The following is a 22781-nucleotide window of genomic DNA, read 5'->3' as shown; positions in this document are numbered from 1 at the left end:
GTTGTATTCTCCGTTTGTTAATAGAACCAACTCATGCAAGTGGAAACTACCAATATCGATGTCATCATTCGCACGGTCTCAAACAGTTGTCAAGATTAAATACTTCCCACAATATATATTTCATAACGTTTCTATCCCAGGTAGGCACTAAACAGCAGATTACTTTATTTTAAATAAGTAAATAACTAATGATATTTAATTGTACAAAAAAAATGGTACTGTTGTTGGTATTAGACTGATGAAGTTTTCATACAACTTTGCCCACACCCTTGTAGTACACATACACAATGAAAAAGAAGTCAATAATTGAGATAAAACTTCTTATATGACAATGACTTTTTCACAAATTTTAATTGTTATAAATGTAACTTTGCCCACTGAAATTACCATTGTGTTGCAGCACCAGCCCTACCACCCGCAGATTCCAAGATGGCGATGAAGACGATAAACCCCATCCAGCATAAGCTCACTCGCACCACGCACCACTCGGTGCGCTTCACCAGCGATGAACTGCCCAAATACAAGCCTCTCGTAAGTGAATATATGGGGCATTATCTATGAATGGACCTTATTGTCGATGGCGCTTACGCCGCGCAGCGTCGCGCGGCATTGTATTTATATCGGAGCATGGTTAATAATGGCGTAAGCGCCATCGACAATAAGATCCCTTTTCATAGATAACGTCACATCTTTGTAAGAAAACAAAGTCATTTTTTTACATACTAATTGGCCCACAGATAGTTCGCCGGACAATATCAGCCTGTCAGTTAAACGCAAAAGGTGACAGTTCCGAACTACTGACAGGCCAATATCGCCCGGCCCGGCGGACTGTTAATCTGTGGGCCCCTTAACAAGGCGGTAGGGGATTTGTGTTCTTTAGTCACAATCAGTTAATAGAAGAACTAGGAATATACAAAACTAATAAATACATATATGACTTATTTTCGTTTGCTTTAGTATCTGATGAAAATATACGACTACTATTAGTAGTAAAGTAACTTATTGGAATAGGCGAATAAAATAATTTTTGGGCAACCTATCTGTTTTTAAGATAGCAGTATTGTGTACTGTTTCACTCGGTGGCAAAAATTGTTTAACCTCGTGCCTTGAAACCACAGACAATCCAACCTCTAGACATAGCATAGTCGCGCTACCCCCTCTGCCACACATACGGTAGCGTTACTCCATCTTCGAGTCAATCCCGTGCCGTGATTGGTCCGTGTCTTTGAACGGACCAATCACGGCACGGGATTCGCTCACCTCGTCCCCCCGCACCCCCGTATTTTTGGCAGCATCGGTTTCATGAAAGAATTGGCCTAAGCTCAGTCTAGAGGTTGGATTGTCAGTGCTTGAAACCCTCGCAACGCTCAAGATTCCATATTAGCACGAGGGGTTAAACAAAAACTTTGGCCCCTTGTAAAACAAATAACTATTGGGCGGATTAATTGTTTTTAAGATATCATTATAGTGTGTACTATACACACTGTGCAGTCGTATCTAAATAGACACAAATGTGAAATTATAATAACAATAATAACCATATTTTTATTCATAATAAAAGTTTAGCAGGCACGTTACAGTGAACCCACACTAGGCATGGCCTGTATCGCGGGGGTCATGATCATCACGAGTTACCAGAAATAAAATTTATAATTATACTAAACATAAAGAATAGGAATTATTTAGGAAAGAAAGAGGAGTGTGTACTTGTATATGTGTAAGCTTGTTGTGAGGAGGGAGTGAAAAGTGTGTGAATGAAATTAACCTTTTCCACGCCGTGTCAAACACAAAAGCTGTCGCTCAGACGCCACATCATTGAAGTGTCAAAACTGAAGTTGAACTTTATGTATAGGTATGCACGTAGGTCGATGTTGCTCTGTGATCTGTGACCGATTAATCGGTCTTTGGCGTTGAACCTACGGTGCGGATATATTAGTATTTATGTTACTAACACATTATGGACTTTTAATAAATGATTCTATTGACTTCGAAATAAATGATTCTATTCTATTCTATATCGGTCATTGGCGTCCAAAAGGTTAAATAGCAACTATATAACTTCCTCAGGACTCTTCAGACTCGAGCCCTCCTATGTTCGCGCCGAGCGCGTACCCCAACCACGACTCGGGGGCTCCGAGCCCGGAGTACCCCGCCAGCTTCCAGCCGGCCGCGCATCGCTTGCGACATAATGAACAGCGTGAGTAACAAAACTTGTCAACTTTGCCCACGGAGAAAACTTTTGTAAACGAATAAAAAAATGGCATATTTATTTTAGTGCTTAGAATAACAATAAGCACCAAAAAATGTTACAAGTTTGCTTGGACAGAAAAAATACCTATTTAAAGAAATTATAAATTTAAAATCATAATGTCAACGTACATTAATATTTTTACGTCTACGCTACGCGAGAAGAAAATCTCACTTCCTGGCCAAGGCAAGACGTAAAACCACGGGCGGTAATTCGTAAAGCCCCAGACGCATATTTATGGCCCTCACCTTCGGTTCACAAACACCTGTGATCTGGACCATTCACGAATTCACCTCCCTAGGTATGTAATGTACACTTTCAAGTTTGTACTTTCATTAACTCAATGTGTGCCATGTTGTTCTGTGTTTTTAGTTGAAACTACTTGAAACATCGTTGTAGGCATCACCAACCACGGCCAACAAATGTATAGCCTCGTGCCGCCCAATGCACATTAGGATGTACACTCAGTTTCGATGGAATATCAACCTTAATTAAAAAGAAAGTAGGTAGCATTTCATTTGTCTCGTAAAATTTTAGTGGAAATAAAATTCAATCCAATCGAAAATACAACAAGATTCAAACTTCCTTGGCTATAATTTTGTATGGTGGGCGGCACGAGGATAGGCATTTGCCAATATGATCATTTTGTTGTAACTTTGCCCATTTAAACGAACACTACGGGCCATTTGCACCACTCGCAAACTTTTTTTTTATTTAATATTAATTTAACTGACAGTCATTTAGTATAATGTCTGTAAAATATTACAGGCATAAAGCTGCTGAACCAAATAAACACGATCGTGCAGCAGCGCGCAGAGCTTGAGTCAAACAGACTGACACTCTCGACGCTTCTAGACGAACTCAGAAGAAAGCTCAAGAGACGGGTGGAAGACTGCCATCTTGAGAAGAAGGAAAAGTTGAAGGTAATCATAGAGAAATATAGTAAGACAAGAGTGCTCACTCCATACATCAGTTCAGACTATTAATTTCAGTGTCTACATCTAGCATCGAGTAGCGGAACTATCAATAGATGTAGCACCGACCGGAAAGTCTTATCTCAACAGCATAAGACTTTCCGGTCGGTGCTACATCTATTGTCAAGTAGCAGTACTGATAGTTCCACTACTCGATGCTAGATGCTAATAGTCTTTTTGGTACTAAAACTGATGTATGGAGTGAGCAATCTATGTATTTTTTTCTCTATGCTAAGACTGACTAAGACAAAAGTTTTGAACACTTTGCGTAGGAAAACTAGATGGCGCTGTACGACTCCAAGCATGCGGTAACCGGTAACTATAGGTTGTTAAATGTTAAGCGACAGCGTTTGCGCCTTACGTATAACGCCATCTAGAGCAGCCATACTCTAAGTGTGTTCCGCGGAACCCTAGGGTTCCGCGACACCCCTGCAGGGGTTCCGCAAGAATTTAGAACACTATGCTTTAGTCGCCTCGAAACATTTTACTATGCCGCCACCGTATTGTAGGGTTCCATCAAGTATTTCGCTTTCCAAAAGGGTTCCGTCAAAAAAAAGATTGAGAACCGCCGATCTAATGCATACATTTTGACAAATGGCGGCTACAATATTTTGCACTTGTTTATTTTCTTTTACTGTTATATGACTCCAGTCAACGTTTTTTACACGATATCATGTTTAATTCTAGGCGTTGAAACAATCAAACCTTCGTCTCGAAAAAGAAAAGCTGGGTCTGACCGCAGAGATAGAGCACGTAAAGCGCCATCTGTTGAAAGAGGAGGCGCACCACGTGCAGCACGCCAGGACCGCGGTCGCGCAGGTACAGTGTCGTAAACACAGATGGCGCTGATCACTAATTTTAGTTTTTTTTGTAGTATATAAATTTGTAAAGCGCTATCTGCTGAAAAAAAGGTGCAGCACGCGAGGACCGTACACTTTAGACTGTAGTGTGCTAAACACAGATGGCGGTGTTCATAAAACTTTAGAAAAGTTTTATGAGCAGTCTCAGAAGAGTCACAAGTTGCAAAGCGATATACCTATAGCATTTTTAAACGTAAGCATAGAGAAATATAGTAAGACAAGAGTGCTCACTCCATACATCAGTTAGACTATTAATTTCAGTGTCTACATCTAGCATCGAGTAGCGGAACTATCAGTACTGCTACATCTATTGTCAAGTAGCAGTACTGATAGTTCCGCTACTCGATGCTAGATGCTAATAGTATTTTTGGTACTAAAAGTGATGTATGGAGTGAGCAATCTATGTATTTTTTTCTCTATGACGTAAGTTTTATTTTTCGAGCTTTTTTCCACTCTAATCAAATGTTGATATTTTTTGGGTAGCGTTATTTTTTAAAATCGTTATACTATGGCTGCTTAAAAAAGCGCTGGTGGCCTAGCGGTAAGAGCGTGCGACTTTCAATCCGGAGGTTGCAGGTTCAAACCCCTGCTCGTACCAATGAGTTTTTCGGAACTTATTTACGAAATATTTGATATTTACCTTTCGGTGACTTGCTTTTCGGTGAAGGAAAACATCGCGAGGAAACCGGACTAATCCCAATAAGGCCTAGTTTCCCCACTGGGTTGGAAGGTCAGATGGCAGTCGCTTTCGTAAAAACTAGTGCCTACGTCAAATCATGGGATTAGTTGTCAAGCTGACCCCAGGCTTCCATGAGCCGTGGCAAAATGCCGGGATAACGCGAGGAAGAATGAAAGGTTATTCTATGGGTGCTTGTCTTAGCCTACCATGACAATTACGGCATAGCTTGAAACTCTTAAAAGCCATTGGTTTTAATTTATAAATATAAACGCATATATCTAATCTTTAATAGGACATCACGACATGCAATACGAAGTAACAAATTATTAAGCTTTTGAACGCCAAAGATCGATTAATCGGTCACAGACTACAGAGCCACATAGACATACGTGCATATGCATAAAGTTCAATTTCAGATTTGACACTTCGGTGACGTGGCGTCAGCGTGACAGCTTTTGTGTTTGACACGGCGTCGAAAAGGTTAATCTGTGATCCAATGTTTCGTATGTTAGGCAATATTTATTGAGGAAATTTACAGTACTTTAACCTTTCTGGTTTACGGGCAGGCGATCCAAGGTGTGGCAAAGGCGGGGCCCTCTGACAGCCTCTTCAGTACGTGCTCGGTGTCTGAACTGCCCAACATCGTCAGCAGGAACGTGGCCAAACACGCTCCGTCCCGTGCTGTAAGTATCCTACAAACCCTTTAAATTTCCTGCGGTGATGGAATGTTTTTTTCTTTTGAGGTACGGAACCCTAATAACTTGGTCAGCAAGTTTTTATTGACTTTAATCATAGATAAATATAAGTAAATAAGGAGTGGTAATTAACTCCATACCTACATCAGATTTCTTACCAAAACGCGAGTTATTTCGTAGTCGACATCTAGCGTCAAGTAGCGGACATTATCAGTACTGCTAGTTGATAATAGATGTAGCGGCACACAAAAACTCTGATGCTCGACAATTTTTAGCTAATATTATAACCGGATTAACCGGAACTCTATTTTCAACTCCTTCAGCTTATAAATATTAGTTGTAAATTGTTTTAGTAGTACATTTTTCGTCAATAGCGAAATATATGCCACCTCGTGTCAAGTAGCGGTACTGATAGTTTCACCACCTTGACAGATGTCGACTACGAAGTAACTCGCGTTTTGGTAAGAAAACTGATGTATGGAGTTACCACTCTTTCTTTACTTATATTTCTCTATGCTTTAATTTAATATTGCAGGCTGACAGCAAACTAGCGGCTGCGCGTTTGATGCGTGACATCGCAGAACTTCGGCAGCGCGTCGCTCAGGTTGAGATCAGGCTAGCCAACGAGCAGAAGGTATGTAAACTATGCTTTAACTACGCCATTTAAGGATGACTCACGCTAAACCGGGCCGTGCCAGGGCCGAGGCGTCCGACATGCAATTTTTTATGACGGCTGATCGGTGATCACGTGGTGCTTTCCATAGAAAACGAAGCGCCGGAAGCTCCGGCCCGGCCCCGGCCCGGTCTAGTGTGTGTCACCCTTTACTCTTTGAACTACGCTATGAGTTTGTTCTTTGATATAATTTTTTTTTTGATCAAAATCAAAGTTAAACTGTATAAAATGTCTAACGGTAACGACATCTTGCGTTGAGCCGCAAGCTGCACCAAAGATCATACACATACATACATAGCTACGTAAAAACGGAGATTAGACTTGATTATTCCAACTTCTGCAGCTTTTTCATTCAGTCAATTGTTTTAAGTATCACTAGTACTTATGTCGTCATGTTGTATCTCTTTTTTTGCATCCGTTTGTGTATTTTATGTTTCTTTCCTTTACTTCTGTCTGTTACCTTCCGTGATTATTTCTCACTTTATGGTCTCATCGGAATATCAGCGCTGGAAGTCGCCAGCAACATGCTGAGATGGGGCCATTTCGTGACACTTTATTTTCACCATGTTCTTTTTATGTAATTATGTCTATTCTCTGTGTGCCTACGAATAAACTATTACTTATATTCTATTCTACTATCAGTCGTCTAACGATAACATTTAAGCTTCGATTTTTTTATCCCGTCTCATATTCTTTCTTCCCAAAGGAGCAGGAATCTTAGCTCCTTTTCTGGTTTCAGCGCAAGCGGCAAGCCGAGCAGGACATAGTGCGCCTGCGCAAGGAGCTGTCCAACACGAAGAGCTGCATCGCCTCGCTGCGGCTCGCGCCGCCGCCGCTGCGTAAACAGTGCTCCAAGTTTGCATAGATAATATCACAGAAGATTCATTCTAACAAAACGCGTCTATTACAACAGATATGACCGCTAGGTGGCGCAAGCGCGAGGCGTCCGTTCCATAGCGGTGCGCGGCAACTATTATGGCTAAACACCAAAATTGGTGTGGGCCGTGTACTTGTAGCGACGCGACGAAATCGCGGAGTGAGCCACGCCTGACTATATGGAGTATGGACAATGCCATTGGGTATAACATTCTAAACTTTTTAAATAATAATTATTAACGGTTACCGCGAATTTACCTATTGTAGTCCTTGCAAAATTTCAAAACAGCACACATAATAACATATGTATTTCGCTGGGACAAGGCTAGTGTAACCTGCGTCGAAAAGTCGGAAATAAAGGTAAACCATTGGACTACCAATACTATGGGCTAGAAACATGTTTTCAACCTGACACAACAGATGGCGCTATGATCTAAGGATGTTAAATCCACTACAACTAGCGACATCTAGTATTACAACCACAAACTTATTCTAAATTTAATTATGCTTTTAGCATAAAAACGAGCCAGTCCATTTGGTACCTATAATAATATTCTGCTATTCCAATGCCGATAGAGATCAAACACATCCGTATTCATTTTTAGAATATTTACCCACGTAATAATTTGTAAAATATGTATTTAGAAAAGTTTAGGTTAATTAAGTACCAAACATTTGAGAACAAGTATTTTAAAGCGCTAATCTAGTCGGTACAATAGTTTTACATTACGTAATAATTATATAAATATTTAATTTATGAGGTAAGTATGTACCTAACTTAATATAATTATTAATATTAACATAGAAGAATATATTTACTTCCCGAAATTAGAAATAAAGGAGAGTCCCTTGTTGTTTTACTTCCTATTTGTTACCTTACTAATGTGTAATATCAAGAACTATATCCATATCACTACTTCCAAATAAGCTACTCTGTTAGTAGCTTAATACTTTCAAATCCTCTTCTCATATTAACCAGCCTAGAAACTTGTATTGGAAAGTGCGTACGGTTTATTAAGCAAGTGTCTCGTGTCAAGTAGCGATACTGTTAATTCTGCTACTTGACGCTAGATGTCGACTACGAAATAACTCGCGTTTTGGCACAGAATAAATAATAGTACTAAGTACAGAAGACTCACTCTCTAACAAAACGCGTCTGTTACGATCAGCACAGATATGGCCGCTAGGTGGCGACAGCGCCACGCGCGGCTTATGGCTTTCCCCAAAATTGGGGCCGAACGGATGTACTTTTAGCTACCTGTAGCAAAGCGACGAAATCGCGGAGTGAGACACGCCTGGTTTTGGTAACAACTGATGTATGGAGAGAGCACTCTATGTTTACTTATTTGTCTATGGTGGAGGTGAAGGAATAAACTTTACGAACGTTGTCGTTGTCTTGACCGCTGGCAATAACAATAATAATGTTGGTCTGCGAAATATGAAGGGTACTGGCGGCCTAGCCAAGGTGACAATCGCTATCGCTTCGCCATCGAATCGCTTCGTGTCTCTTTATCACTCTTCCATAAGTTCCATATTAGTGTGACAGTTGCGTTTCATTCGCTACGGAGCGTTCGCGATTGGCATGTTGGCTACGGGGGATTGCTAAACTTGCAAAAAAAACGTTTATGTATTGTACCTATTTTATTTCGTTAAATATTATAATTTAGCTTTAACATCTTTCAATAAAAACTGGCTAACATCATCCGCCATGCGCTCCGGATGGCTTATATGCACGTCATGCCCGCCTTCCACTATCTTCACACTGTAGTTCCCGTTCGGCCAGCACGCAGGGTCCTTTACGAACGGCGTCTGGTCGTATCCTCCAGCGTCTATGGTATTTTGAGCGAGCACGCCGAACGTTGGTGTCGTGGTGGCTGTATAGATGGCGCGGTAAGCGTCGCCCGAGAAAGGCATGCGGGTGAAGGATTTTTGGCGTTGGTCGTGAGTAAATCTATTATGAAAAAAAACTAAGTAATAACTTTATGGGTTCATGTAAGCATAGAGAAATATAAGTAAAGAAAGAGTGGTAACTCCATACATCAGTTTTCTTACCAGAACCAGAGTTATTTCGTAGTCGACATCTAACGTCAAGGTAGTGGAACTATCAGTACCGCTACTTGACACCAGATGGCAGAAGTTTCGCTACTGACAAAAAATGTACTACTAAAACAATTTACAACTAATATTATAAGCAGAAGGATTTGAAAATAGAGTTCCAGTTTATCCGGCTATAATATTAGCTAAAAATTTTCGAGCATTAGAATTTCTGTTTGCCGCTACATCTATTGTCAACTAGCAGAACTGATAATGTCCGCTACTTGACCTTAGATGTCGAAATAACTCGGGTTTTTGTAAGAAAACTGATGTATTGTGTTACCACTCTTTCTTTACTTATATTTCTCTATGCTTTTACTGAACCATAGAGAAAAAAATACATAGATTGCTCACTCCATACATCAGTTTTAGTACCAAAAAGACTATTAGCATCTAGCATCGAGTAGCGGAACTATCAGTACTGCTACATCTATTGTCAAGTAGCAGTACTGATAGTTCCGCTACTCGATGCTAGATGTAGACACTGAAATTAATAGTCTGAACTGATGTATGGAGTGAGCACTCTTGTCTTATTATATTTCTCTATTACTGAACTGTGACGCGGTTGGCAAAGTTTTATACTTTTACAGTATTGTACTTATGTTGCATTTTATACATTACCTAAATAGGCCGTCTCCAGCAGGTGATAGCACTCTCTCAATGACATGTTCGGCAGCTTCCTTGTGAAGACCACGGGCCTTCATCAGCATTTCCAAAGCCTAAGAAATAAATAAACATACAAAATAAGACAACTGCTAAATGTTCGGTTAGGTATAATATTATCTGAAAATTGTTGAGCATTAGAGTTTTACTTTGCCGCGACATCTATTGTCAACTAGCAGAACTGATAAATGTCCGCTACTTGACGCTGGATGTCGACTACGAAATAACTCGCGTTTTGGTATGAAAACTGATGTATGGAGTTACCACTCTTTCTTTACTTATATTTCTCTATGGTACTTAGTAGGTATATTAGTGTATAACTACTCTACCTTATCGTAAGTATACTTCGGTACATATATTCGTGTATAACTATACCTTTTCGTAAGTATACTTCGGTGCCTCCCCACCTCCATTAAGCTTGCCATACTGCTCGTAATAACTATGATAGTGTAAGTGGTACCACTGACGGACGCCCTGAACGTCTTGGCTGCAGCATTCGTGAGCCGGGATCGGGTCTAGCTCGACCATGCGCGTGATGTGGCCAGGGTAGGCGATGTTGAAGTATTTACCTGCAGACATTTCAGAGTTTTAGTTTTAGACTAAAGCTTTTATTGTTTTAGTTCGTTGTTTTATCACAACAATTCGTAAAATAATAAAGATTATTTTTGGTGTTAAGCAGTTGATCAATATGGACTTTAACCGCGAACATTACGTAGGTGGATATAAGTATATACCTATCGATTGCTAGATGAATAAATAGCAAAAGTGTTGATGGCATTCACATGGTTAAAACGGTCAACCTACCTACAGCGAGCTGCACTTTTGAAGTTGGGTGAACATGATGAACTTAGAAAACAAAATCATCATCTTCCTCGCGTTACCCCGGCATTTTGGCACGGCTCATGGGAGCCTGCATGGGGTCCGCTTAGCAACTAATCCTAGGAATTGGTGTAGGCACTAGTTTTTATGAAAGCGACTGTCATCTGACCTTCCAACCCAGAGGGTAAACTGAGCCTTGTTGGGATTAGTCCGGTTAACTTTTAGAAAACAATATATTGATGTAAATGAATGGATGAAAGTTGAACTGTTCAAACACAAAAGCTCACCGAAGTGTCAAAACTGGAATTGAACTTTATACATATGCACGTAGGTCTATGTTGCTCTGTGGTCTGTGACCGATTAATCGGTCTTTGGCGTTGAACCTACGGTGCGGATATATCGGTCATTGGCGTCCAAAAGGTTAACCACCATGAAAGTGTAAAATCATATTCATATTTCGCACGGTAGCTTAATCATTCTCTAATACTCTTTAATTTAAGACTTTTAGTCCAAGAAGGTTGATTTATAAATGCTCACCCAGCATCGCACCGAGTGAGTGTCCCACGTACATGAACTTGTCCCATTTGAAGTGTTCCTTAACGACCTTCACGGTGGGCACATAGTCCATGGCGTTCAGTTGCACGCCGCGCGGTAAGTGGTCTGACCTGCCGTTGAGATATATGTATGATGGCGAGCCCTTTTCATCCTTATAGGAGAAAAAGTGTCCTAAAATGTCCATACATTTTTCAAATTGTGAGGGAATATCAAAGAATAGCTGGAGTTTATAGATAAAATTGTATATTGAATGTTGATCGAATGACAGCAATAATAGAAGGATATATTTTAAGTAATGTCATCCGAGGATTTAAACTTTTCGGCGGCGAGAGTCCCGTGGCCAGTACTCACACTCCTCTTCACGGCACTGTCGTAGCTATCAGTGTAGCCCCAGGCTGTTCCTCAATTTCATTAGCCTTGGGCCAGGCAAAGCTTTAGTGAGAAGGTCTGCCTCCATGTCCTCGGTTTGCAGGTACTTCACCTCTATTGCTCCTTCTTGGATGCAGTCCCTGATGAAGTGCATCTTCAAGTCAATGTGCTTCGACTTTGAAGTCACCATTGAGTTTTGGCTTAGCTTTAGGGCAGCTTGATTATCATTCAGGATGACAATGCGCTCATAGTTAGCCCCTAGGTCCTTATAAAGGTTCTTTAAGTGGATGGCTTCCTTCGCTGCTTCAGTTAATGCAATGTACTCGCTCTCTGCTGTTGACAAGGCGATGCTCTTTTGTTTCTTTGACATCCAGCTTACGCATGTACCAGCATACTTGTAACAGTAGCCTGAAAATGACTTTCGGTCGAGCTTACATGAGCCCCAGTCTGCATCGGCCATTCCAAGCAAATCGTTGCCGGTCTTCTTAAATGTCAGGCCCACACTCTTTGTTCCTTTTAAATAACGAAGTACTCTTTTAGCGCATTTAAAATGCTCTTCGTTATAGCAATCATTAAACTGCGATAAGTAGCTTATGGCGAACATAATATCGGGTCGTGTCGCCACTGCTATGTACATGAGTGTACCTATCAGGTTTTTGTAAGGGAGCTGCAAATGCTGAGTCTCCTCTTTTTCGCTTTTTTCTAATTTAAGACCGGGCTCCAATGGCGTGGATACTGGTTTACAGTCATCCATTCTAAATTTCTTAAGAGTGTCTTCAATAAACTTTTCTTGGTTGATTTTTATTTCGTTATTCTTGAATGACACGTCTATGCCGATAAGCCTCTTTGGTCTTCCCAAATCTTTCAACTCGAATTTGGCATTTAGTAGGTATTTGACTTCATTAAGTATCTTTGGACTTGAGTAGGCAATTAGTAGATCGTCGACATAAATGACTATTATAACTTTGGCTCCTCTTTTCTCTAGTACGTATACACATGGGTCAGCTTCTGATGCTTTAAATCCAATGTGTTTTAATTCTGTGTCGAGCTTCTTGTACCACTGCCTCCCTGCCTGCTTGAGTCCATAAAGTGCTTTAATAAGGCAGCATACTTTCTCTTTTGGAGCATTCTTTATGTCTATCAGCATGTCCTTCGTCTTATTGAAGATAGTTAAATCATCTCTTGTACTTTCTTCAACCATAATTTCTGTCAGATAATCTTCTAGGTAGTCTGGGTATTTCATAACGATTTGTTCTTCCAGTTCTCCATTTAGGTACGCCGTTGTTACGTCCATCTGGTTCAACTGTAACCCTTCTTCCATAGCGATGCTAATGACAGATCTGATCGAACTTAATTTTGCAACGGGAGCGTATGTTTCGTTGTAGTCGATTCCTGGTCGTTGTGTGAAGCCCCGTGCAACAAGTCTTGCTTTTCTAGTAACGCTGTCATCGGGTCCAATTTTATTTCTAAGTACCATTTTGTAATCTACAACTTTCATATCTTTGGTTTTCTTTCCGATCTTCCAAGTCCCGTTTTTGACATGTGCTCGTATTTCAGCTTTTATTGCATCATGCCAGTATTCGTCATTTTCATTTTCGTCAAAAAGGTTGCTTATCTCCGTGAGCATGTGACTTTGTTCACTGTCACCTAGTATGAAGTCTTTCCACCATGAAGGTTGACGCCTTTCTCTTTGGGGCCTCCCATTCTCAGGTATCTGACTCTCGTTCTCAGGTATTTGCCTCTCGTTCTCAGGTATCTGCCTCTCGTTTTCTGGCATCTCGGCAACCTCTGGAGCGTCATCGAAGTGATCTGCTTCTTCTGGCTCGTCCTCTTGAATGGAATCTGTTGCATTGTGCCTGATTTCTTGAGTGGATATCACTGGAATTTGGAGGGGGTCTACATGTCTGTGCTCCGTGATTTCTACCTCTATTTGTCGTCTGTCATGACTATTCTGATGTTTATTTCTGTTTCCTTTTTCAGGTTTCTTTGTCTTGCGCTCCTCTTCGCGTACAAGGCCTTCATAATCTGTATTTTCGTCTTCAAAATACATTTTTTCTATGACTTTGATATCCCTGCTTATCACCACGTCGTCATCTTCAGGTATGTAGATTCTGTAGCCTTTTGAGGTCAACGAGTATCCTACAAATACACCCTCTTTGGTTTTTTGTGTCAGTTTACCTCGTCTGTTCTTTTTCAGTACGAAGGTCTTTCTGCCAAAAACGTGAAGATGGTTTCCGGATGGTGTCTTGTTCATCCATTTCGTGAATGGTATGTCGCCATTTAATGTTTTAGAAGGGCTACGGTTTATAAGGTAATTTGCCGTAGAGACCGCTTCTGCCCAAAGCTTTTTGGGAGCATTGGCTTCTATTAACAGGCATCTGGCTTTATCGAGCAAGGAACGATTCTTCCTTTCGCTTATTCCGTTCATTTGGGGCGTGTAAGCAGTGGTCAATCTTCTTTGAATGCCATGCGAAGCGAGAAAGTTGTCGAACTCCTTGTTGCGGTATTCTGTCCCGTTGTCAGATTGCAGGTGTCGAATCTTCTTGTTATGGAGCGTCTCAACTTCATTTTTGTAAGTTTGGAAACATTTGAATACGTCGCTTTTCTTCTTGATGAAATATACGTAGCAGTATCGGGTAAAATCATCAATGAATGTGACGTAATATCTTGAGCCTGTCAGTGACTCACATTCGAAGGGTCCGCAAACGTCGCTGTGTATGATTTCTAGCGGTTGCGTCGTGTAGAGATCATCATGTCTTGTAAAAGGTAATCTTGACATCTTGCCTTTGATGCAGGTCTCGCAGCTATCTAATTTTTCTTTATGTAGGTTCAATCCGTACATAAGGTTGTCTGCGGCCATCTTGTTAAGATCCTTTACATTTATGTGGCCAAGTTTTAAATGCCACTCCATGATGTCACAATGCCCTTTGGGTGTGTAGTTTGCAGTTGCTTCTTTCATGAATTTTAGGTAGTACAGTTCATCTTTTCTCTGAGCTGTCAGTAATATTTTGCCATTCTTCTGTGTGACAAGAGCTTTATTTTTGTCGAAGATGACCTTATATCCTTTGTCGGTAATCTTTCCAACGGACATTAGGTTTACTGATACATCAGGAACGAATAAGGTGTCATCTATGTTGTAACCATCACCTTTTTCTGTTTTGACTGTTACTCTTCCTTTTCCTTCAATGTTACTTGTGTGTTTATTTGATGCCAACTTGAGTGTGCCGTTTTCTGAGGTTATGTTGGAGAATTTAGATTTGTCGCCGCAAATGTGGGAAGAACAGCCGCTATCTAAACACCAAATATCTTCTCTGGCGCTTGAATTTACGGTACTCAAACAGACGTTGAAGTTGCTAGTCTGTTTTCTGTCCATCTTCTCATTTGAAGTCTTCTTCTTGTTCCAACATGCCTCAGTAGTGTGACCTTTCTTTTTGCAGCTCTTGCAGTACGGTTTCAAGTTCTTTTTCTTGAAATTGTACGCTTCGGAGCTCTCTGGTTGTTCACTACCACTCCTGGCCTGGTATTCTTCAAGAATTTTTACCTTCAGGTCATCAGGAGAGGGCAGGGCGTCTCTCGATTCAATTGCGATGCGAAAGTTTTCATATGTTGTTGGCAAGCTGTAGAGTAACATTATGCTTAGCAATTCCGACGGTATTTTTATGTCCATATCGGCTAGCTTGTCCTTGATGTCCATGAAATTATTTATGTGATCACGGATATCTTCTTCTGTGGTCATTCGTTTTAGAACCAATTGTTTTAGCAAGGTTGCTTTCCTCGCAGGGCCGGTGCTTTGATAAATCGCTTTTAATTTGTCCCATACGGATTTTGATGACGTGCAGGTCTTCACTTGTTTTAGTTCGGAAGGTGACAGCAAAAGAAAAATTTCAGCCCTTGCCTTCAAGTCTTCCTTGGCGAAACTTGCCTTCGTCGTCTCATCCGCTTCTGGTAACAATATTTTCTCGCCACTGACGATATCCCAATAATCGTTTTTTATCAGGACGGCTTGCGCTTGTAAGCACCATGTGTCATAATTTGACTTGTTCAACGTTTCAATATTTTTATAACTCGTCGATGCCATCTCGATAATTTCCAGGCGCGGAATTTCAGGAACCACGCTCTGCTACCATTTGTGAGGGAATATCAAAGAATAGCTGGAGTTTATAGATAAAATTGTATATTGAATGTTGATCGAATGACAGCAATAATAGAAGGATATATTTTAAGTAATGTCATCCGAGGATTTAAACTTTTCGGCGGCGAGAGTCCCGTGGCCAGTACTCACACAAATTTTCCTTTTTGTTACCGCCATACAAAGTATATGGGGAAATGGTAACATAATAGGAAAAAAACTCTGACACATTTTTTTATCTCATTAGGATCGAAAGAGCTCGTGATTCTGAGTTGAAATAGAATAACACAAAAGTGGCAAAAAAGGTCACAATATACAATATAAAAATGGCAACGCGGCGCGTTCATCCGACCGTGGTAGACTGGCAGAGAAACACCGGTAGACCCTTCATACCCTACGTTAGTGTTTAGACAAGTACAAATATAAGTAAAGAAAGAGTGGTAACTCGATACATCAGTTTTCTTACCAAAACGCGAGTTATTTCGTAGTCGACATCTAGCGTCAAGTAGCGGACATTATCAGTTCTGCTAGTTGACAATAGATGTCGCGGCAAAGTAAAACTCTAAAGCTTTGGATTCCTCCGAAAACGGTGCCGTCATATTACGGCCGCTATATAGCGTTGAATGACGTCACTAGAACGTTGTCTATGTAAACAAGATGGCGCGGTTTCCTAGACGGCGTTGATTGTCAACGTAACGTAAAAAGACGGCCATCATGACGGTGTCGATAGTCTCGTGAACGTTTTATTAGATAGCCGTGACGCCATTTTGAATAAATGACACGAGATTTGAACAAATGATTCCGTACTACGATTATTTTCCTCTTCTGATGATATTTCATCCTCCAAGTAAATTATAGATGGTCAAGCAAATTTTGTCAGTAGAAAAAGGCGCGAAATTCAAATCTTCTATGGGACGTTATCCCTTCGCGCCTACATTTTTCAAATTTGCCGCTTTGACCTTGGTGGCTGACGGTGTGTTATGACGCCGTGGTACTTTCCACATGTCGTCACCGTAAAGACGGCCGTCTTTTGTGGCCGCTATATGACGGCCGTCATATGACGGCACCGTTTTCGGAGGAATCCAAAGCTTAATGCTCAACAATTTTGAGCTAATATTATAACCAGATGCACCGGAACTCTATTTTCAACTCCTTCCGCTTATAATATTAGTTCTAAATTGTTTTAGCAGTACATTTTTCGTCATTAGCGACACTTGTGACATCTGGTGTCAAGTAGCGGTACTGATAGTTCCGCTACTCGACGTTAGATGGCGACTACGAAATAACTCGCGTTTTGGTATGAAAACTGATGTATGGAGTTACCACTCGTTTTCTTTACTTATATTACTCTGGTGTTTAGACAAGCAGGGCTCGGAACCTGTTTTTTTGTAAAACCCAAAATAGCCCAATATTTTTAATTATTTTATTCTCTTTACGTAGGACTGAATCATGTATTTAGGTAACAACTTCATATTATTATGTAGATTGTCCCATTAAAAATGAAATAATAAACCAAAGAACGTAATAATACCGGTATTTGTTGTATGAAGAAAAAACCGGTTCCGAGCGTTGTAGACAAGTACCTAGTCCTAAGGAGTTGAAGGTCCTCACCCGCCATTCCCCGGGAGATCCACAGCCACATAGTAGAAACAGCGCGGCAGAAGCTGCAAGAGAGGACGGAATCCGGAGCACGAGTCCATCCGACCGGGGCAGAGGAACACTGGTGGGGCGCCCTCCGTACCCCATGTTAGTCCTGAGTTAAATTTTCAGCTAATATTATAACCGGATTAACCGGAACTCTATTTTTCAACTCCCTCTGCTTCTAAATATTATTTGTTAGTAGAGTCACAAGGGTTATCTTATTTCATTCAAGGGTTATCTTTTATGTAATTATTAGAGATGCACCGGATATCCGGTTACTATCCGGTATCCGGCCTATCCGGCCGTTATAATAGTATCCGGCCGGATACCGGATAGTAAAATTAACACATTTTGGGGTAAAAAATGGAATCTAAAAAACAGTCAAGGTCATAATCGAATCAGTATATTAACTTAATATTTTAATTAAGTTTGATGATTATTAAAAAAACGAGTTATTTGTCTTTAATATTGGAAATCCATCAAAGGCAAATTGTGATACGTAATGACATGATAAAACTCGTTACGATCCTAGAAATGTGTCCGCGCGAACGTTCACTACGAAACCTGCACGACGCGCACCTGCAAAACTCAAATATAGGTATAAGCCGGATACCGGATATTCGGCCAGTGTCCAGGCCGGATATCCGGTATCCGGCCAAACTACTATCCGTTTCATCTCTAGTAATTATCGTATTTCTGCAGTTCTTTTCTTCAATATTTCAAAGATATAATAAATCAGAAATTGTGGTGAAGATGAAACAAAATAGAGAATATAATACCTCTAAGTTTGCCCCATGGTGCTTGTATAGTTATTTCTTTTTCTGCCAACTGGATTGCTCTTAACGATCTGTGAATATAATAATTATAACACAATATAATAATAACCTTTGATAACAAATAAGTACAAAAAATTGTGTAAGCACTAGTTGTTCCTACTCGACAAAAGATGTCGCTAGGTAGCGGTAAGAAGTAGGTACTTATCATAATAAGTTAAACCTAAAATAAAAGTAGAAAAATTTCGTAATCGTGTTTACAAATATAAATATACAATACAAACAGTGGAACTGAGAATATACAATACAAACAGATGTCATGGAACATTTTTTTTATAGTTATAAGTATAAATCTACTGTAGATATAATTTCGCAAGTTTGTTATCTCGTAAAGATACTATAGGAGATATCATCGTTCTAAGACTATTCTTATTCCATACAACATTATTTACTTACGGTTTCGTATACTGCTTGTAAAATATTCGTGATATCTTCATAACTTATGCCCAGTTTACCTGCAAAACCGCATTTATCTTACACAATTAAGCTATTCCTAATTTATTACATTTAAATAAATGTGACATGAAAAATGACGTCAATTCAACTGAGTTTATGAGATGCTATCTTATCAGGTAGCACACAATGCATGTTATCATATTTTATTGTTTTCTTTGAACTTGAACTAAGGAAGCCGAGATGTCTTCGATGTTAAGAGTCCGCTGCGAGCTCAGCCGAATTTCACCAGTCATCAGTGTGTGACTGTGTGTGGGTGTGTGTGTGTGTAATTATGGTACAGGTAGCAGGCAAACGAACAGACGAATCGATGGCAAGCAACTGCCGCCAGTGGGGTAGCAAGTGCGTCGCCGGCATTTAAAATAGGAGTACGCTCTTTTCTCGAAGGTTTAAAAGAAGGTGGTAGGTATCGGTTCGGAAATCCCTCGAGTGACGCGGCGCTGACCTTGCATCTATGTTGTTGACTGTACATAAGTGTTTCGAAAGTAGTTACTCTTGGAAGGCCGCAAAAATATCTGACACAGTCTTATTTGTAGAGCCATAAGAGCGTCACATATTTTTGCGGCCTTCGAAGTGTAACATTATATATTATTGCAGGTGACTGTACCACAGATTATTAACTAGTTACTTCGTGCTAGCATACGTCTCAACTGAAAGAAAGTCAGAGTTTATGACAGCGCAAGCTGTGGCAAAAATTGCATACATGAGAATATTTTTCATTATTATTACGCTGCACAAACTTCTTCAATGATAATTTTAACTTGTAGTACGTGCTTTATCATGTAGCCTGTTCCATGAATGTTACAGAGAGGCAAAGCCAAAATTAAAAATATGTATCTGATTTATGAACATAACTCATAACTCCTACGTTGAACGATTCCCGCGCTGTCAACTGTCAATGTCATTGTGTTTATTCATGTTAGCCTAGACCATTAGGGCTTAATAAAATATAACTTTTTTAACAGGAAATAATAGTAAATATATAATAAATATGTGAAAAAATAAAATATTAGTGTACGACAGTCCGACCAATTACAAAATTGGAAGAAAATACAAGAAGACTGAAGAAGAAAATGCTACTTTCGCGACCAAGGTCAAAGGCGGCGTCGTTTCGTGGATAGCATGACTATCCACCCGGACATGTTGCATATCAAAATAAGAATCTAGTAGGGCATGGACGTAGGTACCTACTTTTTATTTTAGGTCTGCATCATCATCTCCATCTCCGCCAGCGGCGTAGAGAAAAAAGCGATTTTCGCGTGGCGTATAAAAAGCAATCTGTGCCCTCCTCGCTCGCCAGCGACCGAATGTTTAATACGTATCTAAAATTCCGAAAGGGAAATAAACGCAAAGTAGGAAATACAGTGGACCCAGTATCAAGTGCTTATTTGTTCATGATTTTCGACGTTTGTGCTACTTGTGCATTCTGGATTTTTTGGAACACTATTCTAGCTAGGTGTATATCTGTCCGCTAACTGCACATGGTGACTGAGCTGTGCACTGCATTCTGGAGCACTATTCTAGGTGCGTCTGTCTGCTAACTGCACACGGTGGTTGTGCTGTGCACTGTGCATTCTGGAGCACTATTCTAGGTGCATCTGTCTGCTAACCGCACACGGTGGTTGCGCTGTGCACTGTGCATTCTGGAGTACTATTCTAGGTGCCTCTGTCTGCTAACTGCACACGGTGGTTGTGCTGTGCACTGTGCATTCTGGGCCACTATTATAGGTGTGTCTGTCTGCTAACTGCACATGGTGACTGAGCTATGCACTGCAATCTGGAGCACTATTCTAGGTGCATCTGTTTGTAAAATGGCTATACTAAGCTTTTTGGAGTACTAACCTAGGTATCTCTGATGATATTTGAACTTGGCAATCTTTCACATACTAATACTAGGTGTGTTCAATGCCAGTATATTTGGGACATTGTGGTGTTGTCACTTATTCCTTACTAACAGCACTGAGATATGGCTCATATCCTACCTGCCAATGGCAGTGGACTTAAGGCCACAAGTCTTGCTAGAACTGGGTTTTGTGGCCCCATGAGTTAATCAATGTGGTATGCCAAATTAGGCCGTCTCTTGATATGTACTCATCTTCAAGTAGGTGAATTAAAATATTTATTCTTATTTCAGCAAGCAAGGAATTAAGCGAGTAAATCTTGACATCGTGAGACGGAGGCACCAGAAATCTGGATATGGAAAAATCCTAATAAGACAACCTCGTTGTTTGTTTTTTCAGATGTATAATTAAGAACATTACAAAACCAGTATGACCCAAACAAGATTATGCAAAAATAATCTGCGCTGTAAAATTTTATTGGCAGCGACTTGAACTGCGGCTGGTGAGATGCTTGTCAGTAATGAATAAGGCTAAGTATTTGTTTGCTAACTGTGATGATTTAGCTCTCAATCAATTTTGTGCTGCAACCGGCTGTCGCTTTTAAGTGACTGACTTTCATTTGTGTGACTGTCATCACTGAGAATCTTCGCTAAGGCAGCGGTCCTTTAAATACTATTAAAGCACAATAAATGGCATTAGAGATTTCTTTAAAACATGCTGTCGACAAGTGATATTATAAGAAAATCTAACAGAAAAACTAATAGCTTACGGCCCGGTACTTCAACTTCAAGGGCTCGATTATCAATCATATTTTCCAATGTATGTTTTGCTGTTACTATTTGTTTCATATAATAAAGTGTTCATTTAACATTACAACATACAAAAAACCCTGGTCAAAAGCAGCGATAAGGAAGCGGAGCAACACTTTCCTCTCTGCAGTCACAATGTGGTCGCACTCAAGTGACATTACAACAGCCTGTGTTCATTTAGAACAAATTCTCAAAAGCTGTGGTTTATTTAAATACACTTCTTTAATTGCAGTGACATCATATTTACAAGGATTCTGTCATACAAAATTAAATTTTTGTCTGTGCTAATACCTAGAGGTATTCCGAAATATGATCAATTCTGTAAAATTGATAGTCAAATACTAGAAAACTATGTGACTGTGATATATACTGTGTGTATATGCCTATGATGTCCTTATAAAATAATGTACACTTTATACAGTTTAATATTGACTTCAATATTTTCTCTACCAAATCCTAAGAGAAATAAATACAGATACCTATAGAAGAAGTAAATTTATTGCAACTAAGCAGTTTAAGTCAACAGGGAATTGGAACTGTTATGAAACTAATGAAGTAATGACATAAGTCCTTTTATTAGACTATTAGACTAGGTGTCGATATGTGTCAGACCTTTCATGAAGTGTCTAAGATCTAGAGGTCACATAATGAGCAATTGTTTAGATTATATATCTATTGTTGAAGCTTATTATTATAAATGTTATTTATACCATGTAGGTGCATACATATACAAGATACACTTAATTAGTCTTGATACCATTACCTATATGGAGCTATAATCAAATGAAATTAGCTCCTTAGTACTTACCTCAGAAAGCTGGGTAATACTATAATTATTTCTTTAGCCGATAAGGATAAATACAAACTTAAACAACAGATAAAGTCCTTTATATATTGGTCACATTGTAATTAGTTTTAATGAACTTTGCTCATATAAATGGGTTGTTGTACCTATAACTACAAGTTATAGGTACCTATAACTACAAGTTATAGATATTTAAGTTTGGCTAATGAATATGGTTATGTGTGTATTTAAAGAGCTGAATAGATAAAAGTACCTATACTGAATTTCGTATATTTTAAAGAAATACAATGCCAATATATCACCTAGTGTGACATAATTTGGTGGCTAATTAAAATAAAGGGTTATAAATATATATTTTTTCCAGATATTTAATTACTTACGGTAATACTTACACCCGTGTGGAAATTATTAAATAAGCCTAATAGAATGAATTAGGTACATTAATTTTGTTCAGGTTATGGTGGTCTTGTTTATGTTTAAAGACCCTCTTTTCCGGTTTACCACACTGAGATACATCTGAGAGAAGACAACACAGCTATCGCAATTATTTATAAACCGGTGAAATGAAATACAGTATTTTTTATGTCTAGGAACATTAGCAGTGGTGTGAAAAGAGAAATTACAATATTCTACTTAAATGCTATATGTGCTTTAAGTGTCATAAGCTGATTGAGAGAAAATAATGTAAGATTTCAGATTTAACGCAAATTAAATTTGAAATTCTTACAACATTTTGGAAATCCATATACCTCACGAGTTATTGGT

At 39.6% G+C, this 22781-nt stretch overlaps 2 protein-coding genes across 2 annotated transcripts; one reads left to right on the top strand and one right to left on the bottom strand.

Annotated features, from left to right (window-relative positions):
* LOC134659567 (uncharacterized) lies at positions 1-6994 on the top strand. The gene is made up of 8 exons (XM_063515234.1): positions 1-140; positions 401-531; positions 2068-2197; positions 3017-3171; positions 3910-4041; positions 5328-5444; positions 5992-6090; positions 6869-6994. The coding sequence occupies exons 1-8, from the start codon at positions 59-61 to the stop codon at positions 6992-6994; spliced, it is 972 nt and encodes a 323-aa protein (XP_063371304.1). The 5' UTR covers positions 1-58.
* A 1667-nt stretch (positions 6995-8661) lies between these two features.
* On the bottom strand, positions 8662-19013 carry LOC134659869 (serine hydrolase-like protein). Its single transcript, XM_063515577.1, has 8 exons — positions 19007-19013; positions 18505-18563; positions 18055-18160; positions 17246-17387; positions 11119-11246; positions 10138-10331; positions 9721-9818; positions 8662-8956 (listed from the first exon to the last, which is right to left on the bottom strand). The coding sequence occupies exons 1-8, from the start codon at positions 19011-19013 to the stop codon at positions 8662-8664; spliced, it is 1029 nt and encodes a 342-aa protein (XP_063371647.1).
* Between the last annotated feature and the right edge of the window lie 3768 nt (positions 19014-22781).

This window comes from Cydia amplana, chromosome 25, assembly GCF_948474715.1.
Source record: "Cydia amplana chromosome 25, ilCydAmpl1.1, whole genome shotgun sequence".
Lineage (NCBI taxonomy): Eukaryota > Metazoa > Arthropoda > Insecta > Lepidoptera > Tortricidae > Cydia > Cydia amplana.
Note: the sequence above shows the minus strand (reverse complement) of the source record. Positions and strands in the feature narration are given on the sequence as shown.